Below are 19,708 nucleotides of genomic sequence, written 5' to 3' on the forward strand. Positions count from 1 at the left end.
GTTCTAAATTTAGTTTTACTGTACCAGTGTCTTTGCATTTATTGGATAATGCTTACTTCAACATAAGAGCGCAATTTGCCATATATCTACATAAAACGTACTTTGGCATCAATACATATATAAGGAAATTATTATGTCATTTCTAACCCTAAATATGCGTCATTGTCTTAATTTATTCATTTATTGCATAAATAGCGTTTATATTCATACGAAATGTAAAAAAAGAGAAATTTATAGACACTTCACAATATTAACAACCCCATTGAGCACATATAATTTACCAGCAATACGATGCACGTTTAAGTATCGAGTACCACAATGTACCATCTCATTTTGTAATAAACTTCAATAAAACACATCATGAGATTATCATTGAATTGTAATTACACCAATAAATTGTTACAATTTAAACACTTTGGTGTATGTCAGACCGTTTCGATAGCTTAACAAACATCTCCTAGAGGTGAGAAATGACGGCAGTAAATAACTAAAATGTGACATGGATAAATAATCTTTTATTTTTTATAAAACAGTTAACACAATTTGTGCCAGAAAGATATACCAATTGATAACAATATATGATAAGTAACGGTAAAACGCCATAGCGTATAGGACAATTATACCTATAGTTTGTGACAATGATGCGTTGGACTGCGATGGCGAATAATTGTATTCTGTTCATTCTGGCAATCTCAGGTAAGATTCACCTTGCATATTTAACGATTTATTTTGAAAAAAAATAATATGAAGTTATAATGACAAAGAATCTTTGGGTTGTTGTTTGTTTGTTTTCATTTCTGTTGTTGTTGTTTTTTTTCCAATAGGTTTCTCTCGTGTCGATTCATAATTTCACATTTTACACATTCATACTAGAAATAAACTATTATACAGCGTTTGAAAAAAATCCATACTTTTCACTGTCCAAAGATATGCTTCAGCAAAGTATAAGACATTTAATATATGTGAAAAAGAAGTTAAGGTAGTTTGCTACTTTCCGACCTAAATTTGAGAAAATCTCAGATCTTAATGATTTTTGGTAAGCAAACATGTATATTTGAAGTCTTAACTTTTTATTGCATAAATATTTTCCATCTCGATTTCACTACATGCAAAGTTCACCGTGTTGATTTTTTTTTTTTCATTTCACAATTGTTATTGCGATGACGTGAGATAATTTCAACAGATTTGTACGTCTAAGCGGAGGAAAATTAGCCGTGAAATCGCAGTAAATTCAGCAAAGTTAAAAGAAAGACATCAATGTAAAGGCATACGTCAACTGAACATAATAAAATTGGAACAGAGAAAATAGAATGAGAATTTTTTTAAAATGTCGTTTTATTGATATAAACTCGCAATTCCGCCACATTTCCGTCTGTCTAAAATTTGTTCTTAGTATTCGTGCACGTATGTATGCGCATATGTGTATGTATGCTCTGTCAATCAGGCACGTAGTTTAATTATTGTTGTTATTTGTGTTGTTCGTCGTGTCGTGTCATTTGTCTCGTTAAAATGAAAATGTATGTATTATTAAAACATTAAAAACAGCTGGCATTGAATTATAATTGACAAAACAGACAAAAATCTAATTAAAAGTAACAAAAAAGTGTGCCGAAGAACATTGGTTATCATTTCCTTTTTTTAATAACAGAAAACTGCTACTTAAGCCGGTTTTTTTTAATGTGAAGCATTTCTTTTGTTTCTCGCAGGATGTCTCGGAGATCCTTGCCACGTATCAAATCATTCAAAGTTTCCAGATGATCGTTTAGGGTCAAGAAATCTGAACTGTACACCTTCTGACAATATTCCACTATGCGATTATTTTCTGATAGAAGATTGGTATGTCATTGACAATGCGGTATTATCAAATAAATGCCCAAAGGACATAGGAACTTGTGGCGTGACTTATCCCGTCTTTCTTGATGGTAAAGATTAATGTAAAAATATTTCAAAAATAAAGCAGAGCTACGAGGGTTGTCCAAAAAATTCGTGCACTGCAGTTATTGTCGTCAGAGTTATTGATAGAAAAACATGATTTATATATCACTTGAAGGAGAAATCTGTCTCAAATAAGAAAACAAAAGAAAAAGACGTGTAACTGGCATGTCGTGTAAAAGAATAGTCATACAGCTACCTTGGTAACGTAAAACCGGCACACGACAAAAATTGGGTTAGTTCATTAATTTGGTGCATCACAGTATTCTTTAAACACTACATATAAATGTTAAAATTCAGGAAAAAGTGTGTGTACGTATTCCTAACGTCACTAGAAAATATGACGTCATGTGCCCTGTTGTAACGGTCAAAAACAAACATTTGTGTGTGGTCGCCAATACTGTATTTACGTGAAAATGTCAGTCGCTAAACGTCTGGAAATACGGACGATCATTAAATTGTTTGTAAATATTGGTATAACACCAACAGATACCTGCACAGACCTTAAAAGGGCAAGCGGGACAAGTTCAGTGTCACGAAGGCTGGTTTTTGAATTTCACAAACGCTCTGTAGAAGGGCGAGAGTCGGTAGACGATGACAATCGGTCAGGCAGACGTCCGTCCGTAATGCCGGCGCATGCGACGAGGGTTGTCCAATATGTTCGTGTACTGGTGGAATATGTTACATGTACGTTGTATAAGAACAATAAAAGCTACAAAATACTTTGCATCAATCATTCGTCTATTGACAGTAAAACAAATTATAACATAAAAAGTAAATGCCACTTTACAAGCAACAAACAATAAATACATGTACAGTAATGAACTAACCCAATTTTTTGTCTTGCGCCGGTATTACGTTACTAAGGTAACTAAATGACCATTCTTTTACACGACACGCGGGTTACTCGGCTTTTTCTTTTGTTTTCTTATTTGAGACAGATTTCCCCTTCATCTGATATATAATTCATTTGTTTTTACTAATAACTCTGACGACAATAACTGCAGTGCACGAACTTTTTGGACAACCCTCGTATCAGAACATTTCTTATATCATTAGACTTTACTCATTAATCATAGAACAAAAAGTTTTAAATCTTATACAGTTAAATATTTACCCATAGCAAATATGAAAAATGTCCTTGAGTAAATATGGAGATAACAAACCAGTGTAACCAGAAGCATTCTGTTTCCTTTAACAATATGAAATGAACAAGCATCACATGATCTTGAGTAGTAACGATACATTGACAAAAACATATTTTTTAAGGTGAATTTCCTGATGTTTCTGATGGGATAGTAGGGCGATCAGCTTGTATGGTTGAAGGATCTAACTGTTGCGGCGAGACTATACAAATACAAATTAAAAACTGTTCTGGCTTTTATGTTTACCACTTAAAGCCATTAGACAAGTGCTCCAGCGCATATTGCTTTGGTAAATATTGAACTTCATACTTTTTTTCTTACACTTACCGCATATGTGTATCTTTACATCGTATACTTCTAAAAAGTTCTTTTCCGTTTCATGGCAGTTTATCTTGAATTATGACTCATCGGAATATTATAATATTATGTAATAAAAACAGTCTCAACTTCATTTCAATTAATTTATATAGAGAAGGGATTCAAGGCATCAAAACAGTAAATATATATTTTTTTAATGTATCCTTCATTTCACTTTGATTTCAGAGTCAACTCTTCCTTGTATTGAGACGACAACAACCAGTATGTGAAGTGTACTTACCAATTTATTTACAAAAAAATGCAAAATTGTCCACCTTTATTTGTCATTTAAAAAAATGATATTAATATCCAAACGAGTTTTTTTATGACATAAGATAAACATTTATACATTTGTATTAAATTTGATATTTAGTTTAGTAAAATCTGAATAGTACATTGTCTTTACTTGTTAAAATACATGTAACTTTCAATTATTTTTTTTCTTAGATAAATGTCATTCGAAAATCAAACTTTTCAAAATTTACTATGTTAACGGGGTTTTTTTTGTATTTTTTTTAGTATTATTATTATTTGATTTATTTTTGAAATACATGTAGTGTATTACTTGTGTATAATACTCATTATAATAATTGTAATTATTAATGTTAGCAATTTCATTTTTAGGTACGACATTGGCTGACAAAGATAATGGCGATAATGGAACTGATGGTAATATTACAGAAAAGGACTCATTAAAAAATGTTATTTTTGATTTTCAATGTATAACCTCTCTTAATGAACTTTGATATTTACTTTTGTCAATTTAAATGGCATATGATTGCTAAATTCTAACAGGAAATTTTATAATTATAAAAAGTGTGTCATCATGTAAATTAGTAATATGCTTTTCTATTTTATCGCAAATGTATTGATATCAAGAAGACATGTATCAATGTTAAAAACTAATTTACTTTTATTGTATTTTATTTAAACTAGATAGCGCCGTTCTTATTGGAACAACAGTTGGCGTCGGGGTGATTCTTTGTTTAACAACAATAGTCGTTGCAGTTGTTATCCTCAAAACTGGGTAAACTATATAAACGATCATAGTTGAACAAATGTATCTTTTGTTAGTAGAATAAAATATGTAAAACATTATTTGTTTCCTTGACTTATGAAATCTTTTATTACAACTTTACAGAAACATAACTGTTACTGGGTTTAATTATATTTATTTATATTAATTATAAATTTATTATTATTATTATTTATTTTCTTTCTTTATTTTTTTTCTTTCTTTGAGTGGGTGTAGATTTCATTTCATGTGATGCATCTCAACAATCTCAACAACAGTGTACTCTTCTTGTAAAGAGAGTATCTTTGTGCAAATTGAAATAATATCTAAATGTACACACTCTATTTTCAGTTGGGGGAAAACGCAAACATCGTCCAGTCAAGTTATTCCTTCCAATGTTAAAAATGTTAACAGTGAAAAAGTACATGGGAAACTTGCAAGTGAAAAAAACATTGTTTGAAGCAAAGGCAAAGGCCAAGCATGGAGAAAAAACTCTGATATTTACAGGTATTATCTCTAGATGTTTCATCATATGTTCGTAATATCGAGCAAGATCTTTGTGCACTTCATGTACATATTGTTCAAGATTGATGTAAAGATTCGACTTATTTTGTCTTTTTATTCTATTTATCCATCGTATTGTTTTTTGTTGATTTGTTTTGTTGTTGTTGTTGTTTTACAGTGCTGTATGGAAACATTCCTTGCATTTTTTTAAAAAAAAAAAACTAGTTTTTAATAATTGTTTAGAATTATACACCAATTTGTTACATCATCTTTATATTATGACATTTCATTTATAACTTGGAATAAATTTATTCATCTATATGTTCTTATTATTTAATTCCTTTATTCATAATGTCCTTGTTATAAAGTAAAAGTACTGAAGGTACTGAATGTCAAATGATTCATAAATCCATAAGCGCGTCACCGGCATGCATCAGGCAGGCCATCAGAACACGTAGATTTCATCCCACTTCTTACATTGTGATAATAAATTGTTTAATAAAGTAAGATTTAGTAACAAAATAGACAGTTTATTGATAACGTTACAATAATCTCAATTAGGGTGAGAGTTCTTCAATAATTGACACCAGTCCTGTTTATAAAATTAGCTGCTCCAAAAAAAAGTTGATATAGGGCCATAATTATAACCTGTCAAAAATCTTTATAGCTAATAATATTTACGACCGGCTAATGTCGGAAATGCTTTGTAATTAATAACTCAGGCCTATACGCTTTTAAACTCGAATAGTACATTTTTTTACTACAAGGCTCTCAAAAAAGATACCTTTTTCCTTATTATATCCGGTGTAAGACCTCATACAATGATATTTTTTTGCAAATGACGTTGATAAAGTCCTGATCTCGACAATATATCCGCTTTCTCCCTCGTCCCTTTTACTTTGAATTGATTTTGCCAATTGGACACGAGGATCATGCAGGCCGATTCATTGCCCCTCGTTAACTCAACTTGCTCGTATGTATCCTAACCCATAAGCAAACTTCAACTGTCGTGTAGAACATAAGAAAATGGTAACAAAGAATTATGAAGAAAAAATGAACAAAATGCAGAAAATGTTATCAAATTGGAAAATAAAAGAAATTTAATTCCTATTGGAATAATCATAGTCGTTAAATCTATTGTTACCTATATTTACACATTTATTTACAACATTGCCAAATCCAAATCGTTATATTATAAAAAAAACTTAAAAGAAACTTTCAGAGAATTTGTCAATGTAAAATGAAGCCAGAGGTCTAAAGGCAAAACACTGATAAAGGTGGTCTTGAAGTGATTAACGTTGACATGAAGCATATATATACTCATAAAAGATATATAGTATTGGATATGACGAATTTTAATCAACAATAGTAAATGGATAAGTTTGGCATGCTCAATATTTGATATGAAGAAATTGAAGTATTAAAAGATTCAAACCTTCAACGGTTCAGTACATAATTATTTGCAGAGTAGAAGCAACTAATACAATACTTTTAAATCAAAAGGTAATGGACTCAGTAGTTTTTTAAAAAAAATTGAGATGGAATGATTAAAACATCTGTTTTGGTATTGTTCGGTAAGTACTTCAATATTTCTGTTTTTGAAAAATTAAGCATTTTCAGACCTTGCAACAACTGTTGTTACTTTAACCAAGGTTGAAAGATATTAACAAACACACGCGCGCGCACGCACAAACACACAAATTAACGATCACGTGATATATTTTTTCCTGAATGGGAGTCATATTTCTCAATTTACGCTATTGACCACTGCTGTTCAAAAAAATTGTGTTTAGCCATTAAATTTTCAAATGACGTAGAATTTCAGAATTATGTAAGACGTTTTTCTGCATTTTCACGCAAAAATGAACGTTTTTTAAATATCTGGGAAATAAGATAACGGTATGGCCCAGGTTGTATGAACATATCGGCGTGCGTCGATGTTGCGTTCAGATGCATGCCTGGACTCAACTTGTTGATATGCACAATAGTTAGGGGTCCGGTGAAAAAACTACACTCAGAAAACCGTAGATGCTTTTGAAGAATAAAAATACAAATATCCAAAGTCAGTTCAAACTTATCGTTTAAAAGAACAAATACCGTACAATTTCCTTTCAATTTATTAAGTGTGGAGAAATGAAAGTTTCTGTTCAACTGAAGTGACCTACAAACCATTTTTTCAACGTTGAAACTGACCCTGATAATTTTCCAAAGTTGAGAATCTTAATTCAAACAATTTACAACATTTTCTTATCAATTTCAAATGTTAGTTTTATTAAATATTTGAAATATTCGACTTCAACTTCAGATGTTAAGATTTGATCAAATTAGGTTGTTTTAAGTGAAGTGATAAAACATACACGAGCCTTAACTTAAAATAAAAAGTGGGTTTTAATGAGCAGATGCGGAATTTATGGATGATATATACGGCCTTGTTTCAATATAAGTTGTGGAAGTATTAGTTTCAGTCTAAACGATGGCCTTCCATGCATAAAAATAGTAATAATCAAAATAAATCGACTTGAATAAATATTAAGTATATATCATACATTGAATTACTGAAAACAAAATGTATAGGTCACCTTTCGTAGATAATTACATCTAATTTAGCTTTTCCTCGGCGGTAGCTTGTTTGGAAATCCTTATGAATTATGCATTCAATTTAATGAAATATATGTAGGCAATATAAGATTAAATTCCTAACAATATATTTTGCCAAATTGCTCACTTAAAACTGATGTGCACAAGGGACAAGGTACCATGACCCGAAAAAAAGTCTGAGGTTGAAAATAGTTTTTTCTCTTTTACATTCTAATGCTTTTATGCATTCATTTTTGTCCTAATTATTGATTCAATTTTATGGGTAATATTTCCATTATATTGCGTTTTAAGTGTTTTCTAATGTTCTTATTTTTCAATCCATTGTACGCATCTACGTTCACGTGTGTATGCCTAGGTACGCACTTGGCGTTGCAATGCTTATATAAGTGCATAATATATTATAATTTCATTTGTATATTTTTATTTAATTTTCAGAATTTTTATAAATAATTAAAATAATTAGATTAATGTTATACATTGATTTTCTTTTATCAATTTTTAAAACAACCTGAGTCTTTGAAGGAGAAATATAGCGCAATAAATCAGAAAAGGGAAAATCTAAATTCAATTCTAACAACTAAAATAGAATTGACAAACGCATTTTATAAAATTTTCAATTACTATTCAATTTAACATGCATGGTACATAGCAGAGGTTATCTGTAAGGAAATCTTTCTGCCTTCTAACTGATTTGATTCAGATGCTGTTAAATTCTGGTGAAGAAGTAGGGGAAATATGTAATTAGCATTACTTGGGGAAAATATACCTATTTTGGTCTAGGGGAAACAGCGTTTTTTCGGATGTAAAATACTGGGAAAAAAATCATTATTATAAATAAGTGTACCTTGTATAATCTACACATTATTATTTGCTTCTAAAATCAGATTGTTTGGCTATACATTGTTAAAAATTGTATATTTCTAGTAATACTATGTATGCTAACATATATATTTTGTCAGCAATTTATATTAATAAAGTAATTGAAGGCCTTAAACTAAAAAAAATATAACAACACAAATATTTCATCTTGTCATTTCTTAATTTTAAGGATTTTTAAATGGGGAGAATCGTCACTTAATTGGGGCGAGTCGTTATGGGACGAAACGTTATCAATATCCCTGAATTATCTCCCTTTATTTAATTTACGCCATTTTAACCGACACTTTTTGTTTCCCTTGTTTTAAAATGAGAAACTTTTGTCTTGGTAATTGTGCCATTGAAATTACATGTAGCTGCTGCAACGTCCAATTTTCGTGCATGTGCTCTCTTCATTTACATTTTGTCAGGGATAAAAATGTTACTAAATACACGATAGACGTAGGTTCATTTACAGCAAAAATTTTTGAACAGCGCGAGAACATTGTTGAAACCACCGGAAATAAAACAGGTTTTAACAAAGAGGATACAGTGTATAGCCCTCAAGTAGCGATAAGTGTAGATCAGCAGTCACATGACGGTAGTAAGGAAGGGTTAGCGATAATTAGCGTGTCAGATGCAATTTCTACAGAGTCAACTCCATGTATAGAAAGCGAAGATTCTTCAAAAGAAATACAAGGAAAACTTGAAGGCACTAGTTATGTAGAGTTAAACAGTCCGCAACAACTTGAATATGGTGATAATTATATGGATGCTGAAGAAAGTGATAAACATGATACATCAAGGAAAGATCTTCATACTTTGCAGTTGAATGCTGATATTGTTGACAAAAATACAATCTTATGGGATCACTGTGAGTATGATTTTTCATTATTTTTTTTAAATAATCATTTACTTAATGCAACAATTCACTTAGCAATCTTTGCAAAACAGATCAATTTTTTTTTCAGTTGAATCCGGGGTAATATAAAGGGACAAATAACTGCATGTATACCTAATAGATAATCAGTTGACATGTAATTGACTCTCTATTGATCAATAAACATAGTGTTTAATTTCTACATGTATGTATGTCGTTATTATGAAATCATAGATTGATGAATTTCTGAAACATCATGTAAAGACCATCGCAATACTAAAATATTACTTAAATCTGATGCCAGTTGGCTATATCTTTTTTATTTACAATGTTTAGAAAAACTTTTTACTTGAATCAACAAGACAAATTGTGGGGATTGTACATCCCAGATTGTACTAAGAGACTAACCTCTTCTAACTTTCTATCATTTCTTGTATATTTCTTTTTCTTGACCTAGCACCACCCGTCGCGTCATAATCAAGTGTGATTGTGCCGACGTACAATGTAGATGTAGATGTAGATGAAGTGCCACTGAACTTCAGATGCTTGTCCTGTTATGTTATGTCCAAGGTTAAAATTATGCCATGTAATTAAATGAGTACTGGGATCCTACATATTACTGGACAAAATATGATGTTTTTTCACTGTTACTTTTAATTAAAATAATAAAAAAGATTGAAATTTTACCCAAATAATTGTGGGTTCTTAATTTACGCAGACATTCCTTTATCAAACATAAAAATTAAAATTAAACATTTGACCGTGGAGATGTGTCTTTAAAGTAGGGCATTAAAAGAGGGAAAAATCGTGTAGACAACTCAATTTACCGGACATTGTGTTTCAATTTTTTTTAAGTCTTAAATTGAAATTATTATTAAGCAAGGAAACTACGACTATTTCAAATGGCAATGTTAAGATACTGGAAAAAAATCAGTATGTCACTAAAATAGACACGGCAGCCATGCTTGTTATGAAGAGGCCAATATAGGGGTGTAATTGAAATTAACACTTTTATCTCAATTAACATATTGATCTTTCATGATCCTTAAACGTATGAAACATTTTGATTTTCAAATGGAATTCTGTTCTTTCTCATACAGTTTCCCTTTGGTCATCATGTAGCATGTTGCAAAAACCATAAAATCTCTTTTTGTACATCTAGAGTTTCCTCCCATGGGCGTTACCCGTTTCCTTATATGTTTTTTTAATTTGCATTTCTTTGTAAAAGACAACAACGAGATATTGTTTGAACGAAATTTAGAATTACTTTTTTATCATTAAAATATGTGACGATTGTCTCCTGAGGTAACGTTGAAAAGAATTAAAAGTAAAACCTATCTAAAATAACCCATTTAGGGCCTCAATATTCGGGAATGTGCAGAACAGATTATTTCCCCGCATGACCAGGTCATGGAATAACTAGTAAACAAAAGGGTATGTTAGTTAATAAAGAACTGAATCAACAATATTTGCCCGAGAGTGGTTTTGTTGTTCTTTACTACGAAATAGAAAGTGTGTGTACGATTCAGACCATATGATTTTTTAATCAAAGCAAAAATAAAGCCTTATTTGGCAGGAAAAGATTTTGTCCGGTAAACTGATTGGCTGGTAAACAATTTGTAAGGTCTCAGTGATTTTTTTTTCACTGTATTTTACAGCCGAATAAAGGCTGTTTCTCCTAGCCAAAAGTATTTTTTCCCCTAAAAATGCTTATATTGTCCCCTAAAATGCCTCGTGCTATTTTGTACCAGAACCTTAACATACCAGCATCTGGCTTATATCAGCTAGAAGAAAACAATCTTTCCCTATAGATAGCCTCTGCTATGTACCATGCATGTTAAATTGAATTGAAATTATTTTTTTTATATTAAATGTGTGGGTATATTCCATTTTCAGTTGATTGAATTTGATTTCAGGTTTCCCCCTTTTCTGATTTTTCGCGCTACTCAGGGATCTCAGTAGGGTCAGAATTGCACGAGTCAAAGACTCTTTGGCCAAAATTTTCATGAGTCAAATAATTTTTTTCTAGTGTCATTTGACTACAAGAATCATTTTTATACAAAAATTACTGTATAGGAGGTCATTTTGTGTAGATTCTCAAGTCTAAATTAATAATATTTAACATGGAAAACATGCCTAGTTATAATGTATATATACCCCAAAAAAAACCCCAAAAAACAACAACAAAAAAAACAAACAAATAAAAAAAATGAAATGCATCTTTACTGTGAGAGAATCAAATAAGCAGCAGCTTTTCTGATTAAATGTATATAATATAAAAGAATATCTTTACTGGTATATCATATTTATTTTAGATACCAAAATGCACAAGGAATATTTAATGGACAAAGAAATAACAAATGTACAGGCACTTCAAGTAAAGAAGTATTATAAACCTTTGAAAGCAATCAATAATTGACACCTCAAGTATGTAATTCTTATCAGTTGTGTAGAGCTATTTTTTAAATAGTGCTGTCATATTGCATCCAATGATGTCGCGCTTCAGTGCACATGCTATAAACAATGCTGTGTATTACACACGGTAAAATTTATTTGAGTGTGATTTGAACATATGTAGGATTTGATAGGTAATTAGGGGTGGATTTAAGGTAATTATTATTGCATAGCTGAAATCCCACATGGCAAATTGACTCTTGTGCAGATTTTATCACGTGTCAAATTTGTGCATTTCCTGATATTCAAGAGTCAAAACCCGGATCCCCGTTGTTGATAGAGAGTCTGGGGCCACTATATTTTCCCCTTCAGAAAGCCACAGGTTGTTTTGAAATTAGAAAAAAAACTCTTCATTATTTTAGAGCAATTTTTATTTAGTAAGTTATAAACAAGTCAGTTTAAAGGCCATAAATTTAGACATAAGGCAAAATCTTGTGATAGTTTGATATATGTTGGGAAACAAGACCACCACATAATTGACATGACAGCACCAGGTAAAAGTCATTGTGCCTGGGAGGGGTTTGGGCAGAAATTTATCAACTGAATTTTAGCAATTACCACCAATTGCAATAAATACTGAAACAATGAAACTTTCATTATTGTAATATGTTACCTCTATTTTATTTTATTTCTGTGTAGGTTATGTTGACAGACAAATAGTTACAGAAGTAAAATCCAAAAAGAAAATTCAACGAGATGAACCTGTTTTGAACAAAACTAAGGTTTGTACTTTAAAATTAACAAATTTTGGCACAAATATTCAAAGGATATCTGATAATTGGGTTCGATTTTTCACCATAGTGTCTGATTGTTGATCAGCACTTGTTTGAGGTTTCAGGCTTACCCTTGTGCATTATAATTTGGACTGTTTCACAAGTGTTTAGGACCTAAAATTTTTATGTATCTCATTCATTAATTTTGGGATTTATACCTTTACTTCCCTTGTACTGAAAATAATTATGGAAATATGAGTATACATGTACTTCTAAGCTGTATATTAACTTGTATATGAGCCGTGTCACGATAAAAACCAACATAATGGGTTTGCGACCAGCATGGATCCAGACCAGCCTGCGCAGTCTGATCAGGATCCATGCTGTTCGCTTACCAACCCTTTTACAAATAGAGAAACTGATAGCGAACAGCATGGATCCAGATCAGACTGCACGGATGCAGAGGCTGGTCTGGATCAATGCTGGTCGCAAACCCATTATGTTGGTTTTGTTGTGACACGGCTCATATCTTTCATCTTTCAAGGTGCCATGTGATGTATGTGGTCGCATGTACAAAAAACGTGACTTGAAGCAACATAAGAGAATACATGCTGAGAAGAAAGAGTTTACATGTGAAATATGTCAAATGGTAAGAATAGTAGGTTTAGCAAACCCCAGTGTGCATGTGATTTTGTAACTATGTTTTTATTCTGTTTTCTTAGGGTTGTTCTGAATGTTTTTTAGTTTTAAGAAAAAACAAGCATGTACAAAAGTGGGGGGTGTGAATAAGCAAGTCTGCTGGTATTAATTATCTTCTGGGGTTTGCTTAGCTAGATATGTTCTGAATGTTTGATTCTCATACTTATCTTTAATAGAGAATGGAGTATCCTGTGCCTAGGCACTGATTTGGTGACTTAAACTGCATAATAAAGATTGGCACATAATAACATCTTTTTATTGAAATGACAGACTGTTTAAATTCAACTCCAAAATAGATATTGATAATAACTGGATAAAACATATAAAGAAAATCTGAGTTTATTAAGATTGTAACAATGATAAATTATTGTTGGTTTTCCAAGCTTAATGTCAATCATTATAAGTTTTCCCCCAGTTTAATGTCAATTATTATGATTTGTCCCAGCTTAATGTCAATAATTACGAGCTTTTTTCCAGGTTATATCATTTGCACCAAATCCTATTCCAATAATTTCATGGTTAATGTCACTATAGAAGACTTCTATAGCATGTAAGATGATGCCAGTGTCAAATAACACCTTTATTGTTTAAATGTTGCACTTTTACCTATTTAAATAATTTTTAAACAACATCAGTGTCTATTCTAGGAGGGGGGATGGGGGGATTTGCTCCTATTTTTGAGAATTTCCCTCTATTTTTTTCAGAGGCAGGGGGGAAATTTTACGTAGAGAAAGAAGGAAAAAAATCAACAAATGTAATAAATTCTCACTTTTCGATAAAATTAAAAATCCCCCCTGTTTTTCAAATCCTAGAATAAACACTGCAACATTATTTTGTATATCAGTTAACTTGACCATGTATTCTAAAGATTGAGAGTTAAAGGCCCATTGTGCCCCTGAATTGCTATATTTAGATATATATATCATTTTCATTTCTTAAAATCTTTTTGTTTTTGGTATCTTGTTTAAGTATCCAATAACATACTCATTTGCTGTAAAAAGAACTCTTTTGCTTCTTTAGCTATATTGGTATTTGGTATAATTATAGTGAATTACAATGTAGTACTTTGTATGGAAGTCAAATACTACCTTGTTAATATTTTGCTACTTTAACAACACATAACTGCATGTTTAGAGCTTTGCTTCAGTTGTTAAATATATAATATGCTCTTAATGCATTATTTTACCATTATTAAGCACATGTGTGACATTTCTAAAGAATTGAAAATATGGATTTGTGAGGCATAATGTGCCTTTAAATATTTTGATATTATAAATAGTTTATTAATATAGTTAGCAAAAATTTCTATCATAGGTATTCAGGACAGCAAGCTGTTTATACGGTCATAGATTACATCATAACACTGAGAAAGGTCATATTTGTCAGTATTGTGGTAAGCAGTTTAACAACATGCCAAATCTTCGTCAGCACATCAGATCACATACAAGTGAGAGAACTTTACAGTGTCCACTTTGTCCAAAGATGTTCAGAAGTAATTATGTACTGAAAGACCATATATCAAGACATTCTGGTCAGTAATTTAAAATACTGTAAGTTTTAAAATGTATTAAACTTGACATAATATGAAACTTTGGATTTCAAATTTAAGGGGTATGGTTAAGTTAACCTGAACTTCAGACACGATCTAGGTTTCTTTTTTACATTTGAGCCTCGTCATGACAAAACCAACATAATGGGTTTGCAACCAGCATGGATCCAGACCAGCCTGCGCATCCGTGCAGTCTGATCAGGATCCATGCTGTTCGCTATCAGTTTCTTCACTTGTTATAGGGTCTGTAAGCGAACAGCATGGATCCTGATCAGACTGCGCGGATGCACAGGCTGGTCTGTATTCATGCTGGTCGAAAACCCATTATGTTTGTTTTGTCATGACGCAGCTCATTTTTATTTTATTTTGTATAGATTCAAACATGCATTGTAAATATTTTTTAAGTTACACAGGAAAGTGTAAGTTGTCACATAAGTGGTTCTATTTGCACCATATCTAGATATATGTTTCAAACTGAGGAAGTGAACTTCCTGTACATGTATATCATAATATCCTGCAGGACTTGCGTGTGTTTGCATGCACTAATGATGATATAAATAAATTTTCTAGTGTTTGCACTTGAAGTATGGTGTAATGAATGAAATATCCATTTGCACAGAACTAAAAGAAAAAAAGTACTAAATGAAAGTAAAAGTTTCCATAATGTTTTTTCACATAAAGAATGATTTGTAATAAGCAAAAAAAACCGGCACTTTAGTCGCAGGTTTAGATTATATCCAGCTGAAGTGGTTTTAAAACTATTGTGCAATAAGTAGGTACAAGAGTGTTACATCCTTTATAGTGAAGTGGTCTACAATTGACACACTACAAAATGAAAGAAAACAGAAAGTGTATAATTTTGATTTTCTTTTAAAACATTTCTTGATCAATAATGTTGATAATGATACAAGTACATGAAATATAGTACGAACATTTATATTTTAAATACATCCATAAACACTTATGATATGAACTTAGTAAATAACCGAGGTATATCAAGTGAAAAAATACGAGTTGTTTCTTTTGTCATCGAGTAAAATTGATACAATGTATCTTTTATGCTAAAACAATAGAAATTAAATCATTTTTAAATTGCTAGTTTGTTGTGATTTAATGTCTGATTTTAAAATATATTACACAAATGGGTGGCTTTGGATTTTAGTTTCAGTTGTAATTATAGTTCAACACATCTTATGACACCAAAATTGTTAATTAACTGTTAAACTTTCCATATGTGAAACCATTTAGATACGATATATATAGTGAGATACCCAACCAGTTATCTTTACTCTTAAAACCACTGAAAAGAATAGCCTGTTGTCTGTTTGTTCTGAAAGTGTTTATCGGTAATATTTAGTTCTGGAACAATATGTTGTCAGCTTAATATAGATATTTCATATCAGATCATACAGTGTATATCTCATACTTATGCTGCATGTGATACTAAATACTGTCAACATAATAATCTATGTCTGTGGCATATTTTAAAGCTACTATCCCACACATTGTAGTGTATGCATTTTTGAAATGAAATGTCATGAAGAAATAAATTTTCACCACAGGCTTGTACATTTATATGGAACTAGATGATTAATGCATGTCTTGATGGACAAAAAAATCATCTTAGTAAAGTTTTTGCAATGTTTATCTTGCTGAGATTTTAAACCTTTGCAACATTTTATTTTGTAAATATTGACTTAAATTACAAACACACCCATTAACTGGTTGCAAGTAGATCCATTGGTTGCGAGTAGAACACTTGTTCGCTTGGTTAGTTTTTATCCTGAAAACGATTGCTGCACAATATATCATAGAAATCATATGTCTATTAGAAAAAAAGACAAAAAAAGAAGAACATGTCTCAGTAATCAGGTTTAAAACTGAACTTTAGTTCTAACTGCATCAAGCTGTCCTACACGCTACATGTTCACGGGTGTGATAATAGCTATTATAGGGGTGTTATTATCTGTGTCAAAGTGAAACACGACCACTGTTAGGTCACATTTATTTTTTAGTGGTTTTGATATTGGAAGTAATAATACAAAGGCGTTGTGTAGGTTCGTACAAAATCTCAAATAGTAATATATATAAAACAATAACAACATTTGTCAGAAGTGACGTTGACATGAAACAGTGCGGTAAGACGTAACGTAGATAATAGCGTGAATATATGTACTTATCTTTTGTAGGCTATATGCATTGTGTACATAATTATATTAATGGATTATGTGTTTAGTAAACTCTCAGTATTAGGACTGTATACCTTCTCTGGCATGCTTTTATGACCAAATGTTTTGTCTTGAATTCCAGTGTATCAGTAAACTATTTAAATATTTTGCCAGTAACATGAGTTTATGTACATGTTTGTATTTCTTTTACAGGTGAGAAACCATACATCTGTTCAGTTTGCAATCGCTCGTTTAAAAAGGCACAGGAATTAAAGCGCCATACCATGACCTTTCATTCGGAAGCACGTGAGCACGTCTGCAACATTTGTCAGAGAAGGTTCAAGTCAAAAAGCAATCGTGTAAAACATGAGAAAACACATGACAAGAAAGGAAAATCTTAACATATTTTAAGCTTCAAGTCATTTGAATTTTCGCTCATCTGAGCACAAGTGCTCAGAGGTGAGATATTGTGATGGCAAGGTGTCTGTTGTTAAGCATGATCCACAATTTTTTTCAACAACACATCCTCCCACCTAAACCACATGATAGATTTTGAACAAACTTCACATCAATGATCCTTATGTGGCCCTCTAAAATTTGTTTAAAATTGAAGCCAGTCTGATGCATAAGAAAGTCACTTAACCTAAAAAAGGCTTTAGAACTGTTTTTTTTTTAAATCATCTAGGAAACCACGTTTACCCCGAGCTTACATATTTCACAAGTGTAATTGCCATGTGATCTTCTAAAAAAGATATATAAATCTTTGCCCATGTAGTCAATATTGAACTTACCACACTGGTCACTTTTTTCATGAAGACTTATAAACATGTACATGCAGTTAAACACAATTAAAAAATTCTTGTGAGAAGAACTAAGATATTTGCCATGTAGCATTTCCTAACAAAATCTACGTAACTTAATGGTTAATAAATTATTTAGCCTAGGTTGAAACACACATCCAATGATTCCTTATTACTCACTTTTGTATTAAAGAATTGTGACATTATCTGGCAATCTGTGGTGAGGCCATCATGAACCTCCTGTTAAATAACAACACCAGAAAACACTATAATAAAAGGTTTATTCATTGTTGGGTGCATATATGTAAAATGTGAAGCTGTTTCTTTTCTACACTTTTTCCATCAAGTTTGAAAGTTTTAAAACAGAAATAACTTTATTGGATGTTTTCTGCTACTTTGGTCTTTACTTGTTTCTCATGATAATTTAGAAAGTCTTGATCCTTTGACGCTAGAACTTCCTTAACATTTGTGTTTCTTTTATTAAATACTGCGAACGTATTTGCTGTTGCTATTTACCCCAAATATCAGATATTTGATTTCTTGTTTTTCTGTTCCAGTTTTCAGGCATTTGTAGGTAATATACTTAGTGGTTTGGTTTTTTATGTGTTAAAAAAACAATTTGCGTATTATGCCCTGCATGGCCACATTCATGGCATTTGTCAGTGCTTTTTAGTCATTATTGCCATTATATTATGTCAATGTGCTCTATTTTAAGGTCCACAGAATTAAGAATATGTGAGAGAAAAAACTGTGAGAAAAAAAACGGAGTTTTTTTTCCTGCTCTCCGTTGATATAGTAAAGGCTCAAGTAGAATAGGGGACGCTCAACTTTTCTATTACTGAAAGAAGTTCTTTCGCAATGTTTTGGGGTGCTAATCGTTTCCTTGTCTTGTTTTTTTAGCTCACCTGTCACAAAGTGACAGGGTGAGCTTTTGTGATCGCTTTTCGTCCGGCGTCCGTCCGTCCGTCCGTCCGTCCGGCGTCCGTCGTCCGTCCGTAAACTTTTGCTTTAAAAGACATCTCCTCATAAACCACTGAGCCAATTTCATCCAAACTTCACAGGAATGTTCCTTTGGTGGTCACCTTTAAAAATTGTTCAAAGAATTTAATTCCATGCAGAACTCTGGTTGCCATGGCAACCGAAAGAAAAATGTTTAAATATCTTTTTTTAAACAACCCTAAGAGTTAGAGCTTAGATATTTGGCATGAAACATCTTCTAATGAGTGTCTACCAAGTTTGTTTAAATAAAAGTCCTGGGGTCAAAATTGGCCCCGCCCCGGGGGGTCATTGATTTTCCCTATATGCATATAGTAAAAACTTAAAAAATCTTCTTTTAAAGAACTGTAAGAGCTAGAGCTATGATATTTGGCATGGAACATCTTCTAGTGAGTGTCTACCAAGTTTGTTCAAATAAAAGCCCTGGGGTCAAAATTGGCCCCGCCCCAGGGGGTCATTGATTTTCCCTATATGCATATAGTAAACACTTAAAAAATCTTCTTTTAAAGAACTGTAAAGAGCTAGAGCTTAGATATTTGGCATGAAACAATCTTCTGGTGATTGTCTACCAAGATTGTTCAAATAAAAGCCCTGGGGTCCAAATTGGCCCCGTCCCAGGGGGTCATTGATTTTCCCTATATGCATAAAGTAAAAACTTAAAAAATCTTCTTTTAAAGAACTGTAAGAGCTAGAGCTAAGATATTTGGCATGAAACATCTTCTTGTGAATGTCTACCAAGTTTGTTCAAATAAAAGCCCTGGGGTCCAAATTGGCCCCGCCCCGTGGGTCATTGATTTTCCCTATATGCATATAGTAAAAACTTAAAAATCTTCTTTTAAAGAATCGTAAGAGCTAGAGCTTAGATATTTGGCATGAAACATCTTTTAGTGAATTTCTACCAAGTTTGTTCAAATAAAAGCCCTGGGGTCAAAATTGGCCCCACACCAGGGGGTCATTGATATTCCTTATATGCATATAGTAAAAACTTATAAAATCTTCTTTTAAAGAACCCAAAGAGCTAGAGCTAAGATATTTGGCATGAA

The 19,708-nt window shown here is 31.9% G+C and overlaps 2 protein-coding genes across 2 annotated transcripts; both read left to right on the plus strand.

Moving 5' to 3' along the window:
• Nucleotides 1-551: 551 nt before the first annotated feature.
• On the plus strand, nucleotides 552-5,222 carry LOC132724997 (pancreatic secretory granule membrane major glycoprotein GP2-like). Its single transcript, XM_060709991.1, has 7 exons — nucleotides 552-696; nucleotides 1,707-1,922; nucleotides 3,202-3,366; nucleotides 3,621-3,656; nucleotides 4,059-4,103; nucleotides 4,371-4,461; nucleotides 4,801-5,222. The coding sequence occupies exons 1-7, from the start codon at nucleotides 639-641 to the stop codon at nucleotides 4,907-4,909; spliced, it is 720 nt and encodes a 239-aa protein (XP_060565974.1). The 5' UTR covers nucleotides 552-638; the 3' UTR covers nucleotides 4,910-5,222.
• A 3,516-nt stretch (nucleotides 5,223-8,738) lies between these two features.
• On the plus strand, nucleotides 8,739-19,179 carry LOC132724980 (zinc finger and BTB domain-containing protein 14-like). The gene is made up of 5 exons (XM_060709972.1): nucleotides 8,739-9,280; nucleotides 12,380-12,462; nucleotides 12,998-13,102; nucleotides 14,467-14,683; nucleotides 17,083-19,179. The coding sequence occupies exons 1-5, from the start codon at nucleotides 8,809-8,811 to the stop codon at nucleotides 17,268-17,270; spliced, it is 1,065 nt and encodes a 354-aa protein (XP_060565955.1). The 5' UTR covers nucleotides 8,739-8,808; the 3' UTR covers nucleotides 17,271-19,179.
• The last annotated feature ends 529 nt before the right edge of the window (nucleotides 19,180-19,708 follow it).

This window comes from Ruditapes philippinarum, unplaced genomic scaffold (genome assembly GCF_026571515.1).
Source record: "Ruditapes philippinarum isolate M1 unplaced genomic scaffold, ASM2657151v2 ctg732_1_1_1_1, whole genome shotgun sequence".
Taxonomy (NCBI): domain Eukaryota; kingdom Metazoa; phylum Mollusca; class Bivalvia; order Venerida; family Veneridae; genus Ruditapes; species Ruditapes philippinarum.

Coding starts and splice junctions, on each gene's coding strand:
- LOC132724997 (XM_060709991.1), top strand. CDS start 639: ATGATGCGTTGGACTGCGATGGCGAATAATTGTATTCTGTTCATTCTG. Junction 1,923..3,201: donor TTATCCCGTCTTTCTTGATG/GTAAAGATTAAT, acceptor ATATTTTTTAAG/GTGAATTTCCTGATGTTTCT. Junction 3,657..4,058: donor TATTGAGACGACAACAACCA/GTATGTGAAGTG, acceptor TTTCATTTTTAG/GTACGACATTGGCTGACAAA.
- LOC132724980 (XM_060709972.1), top strand. CDS start 8,809: ATGTGCTCTCTTCATTTACATTTTGTCAGGGATAAAAATGTTACTAAA. Junction 9,281..12,379: donor TACAATCTTATGGGATCACT/GTGAGTATGATT, acceptor ATTTCTGTGTAG/GTTATGTTGACAGACAAATA. Junction 14,684..17,082: donor CCATATATCAAGACATTCTG/GTCAGTAATTTA, acceptor TTTCTTTTACAG/GTGAGAAACCATACATCTGT.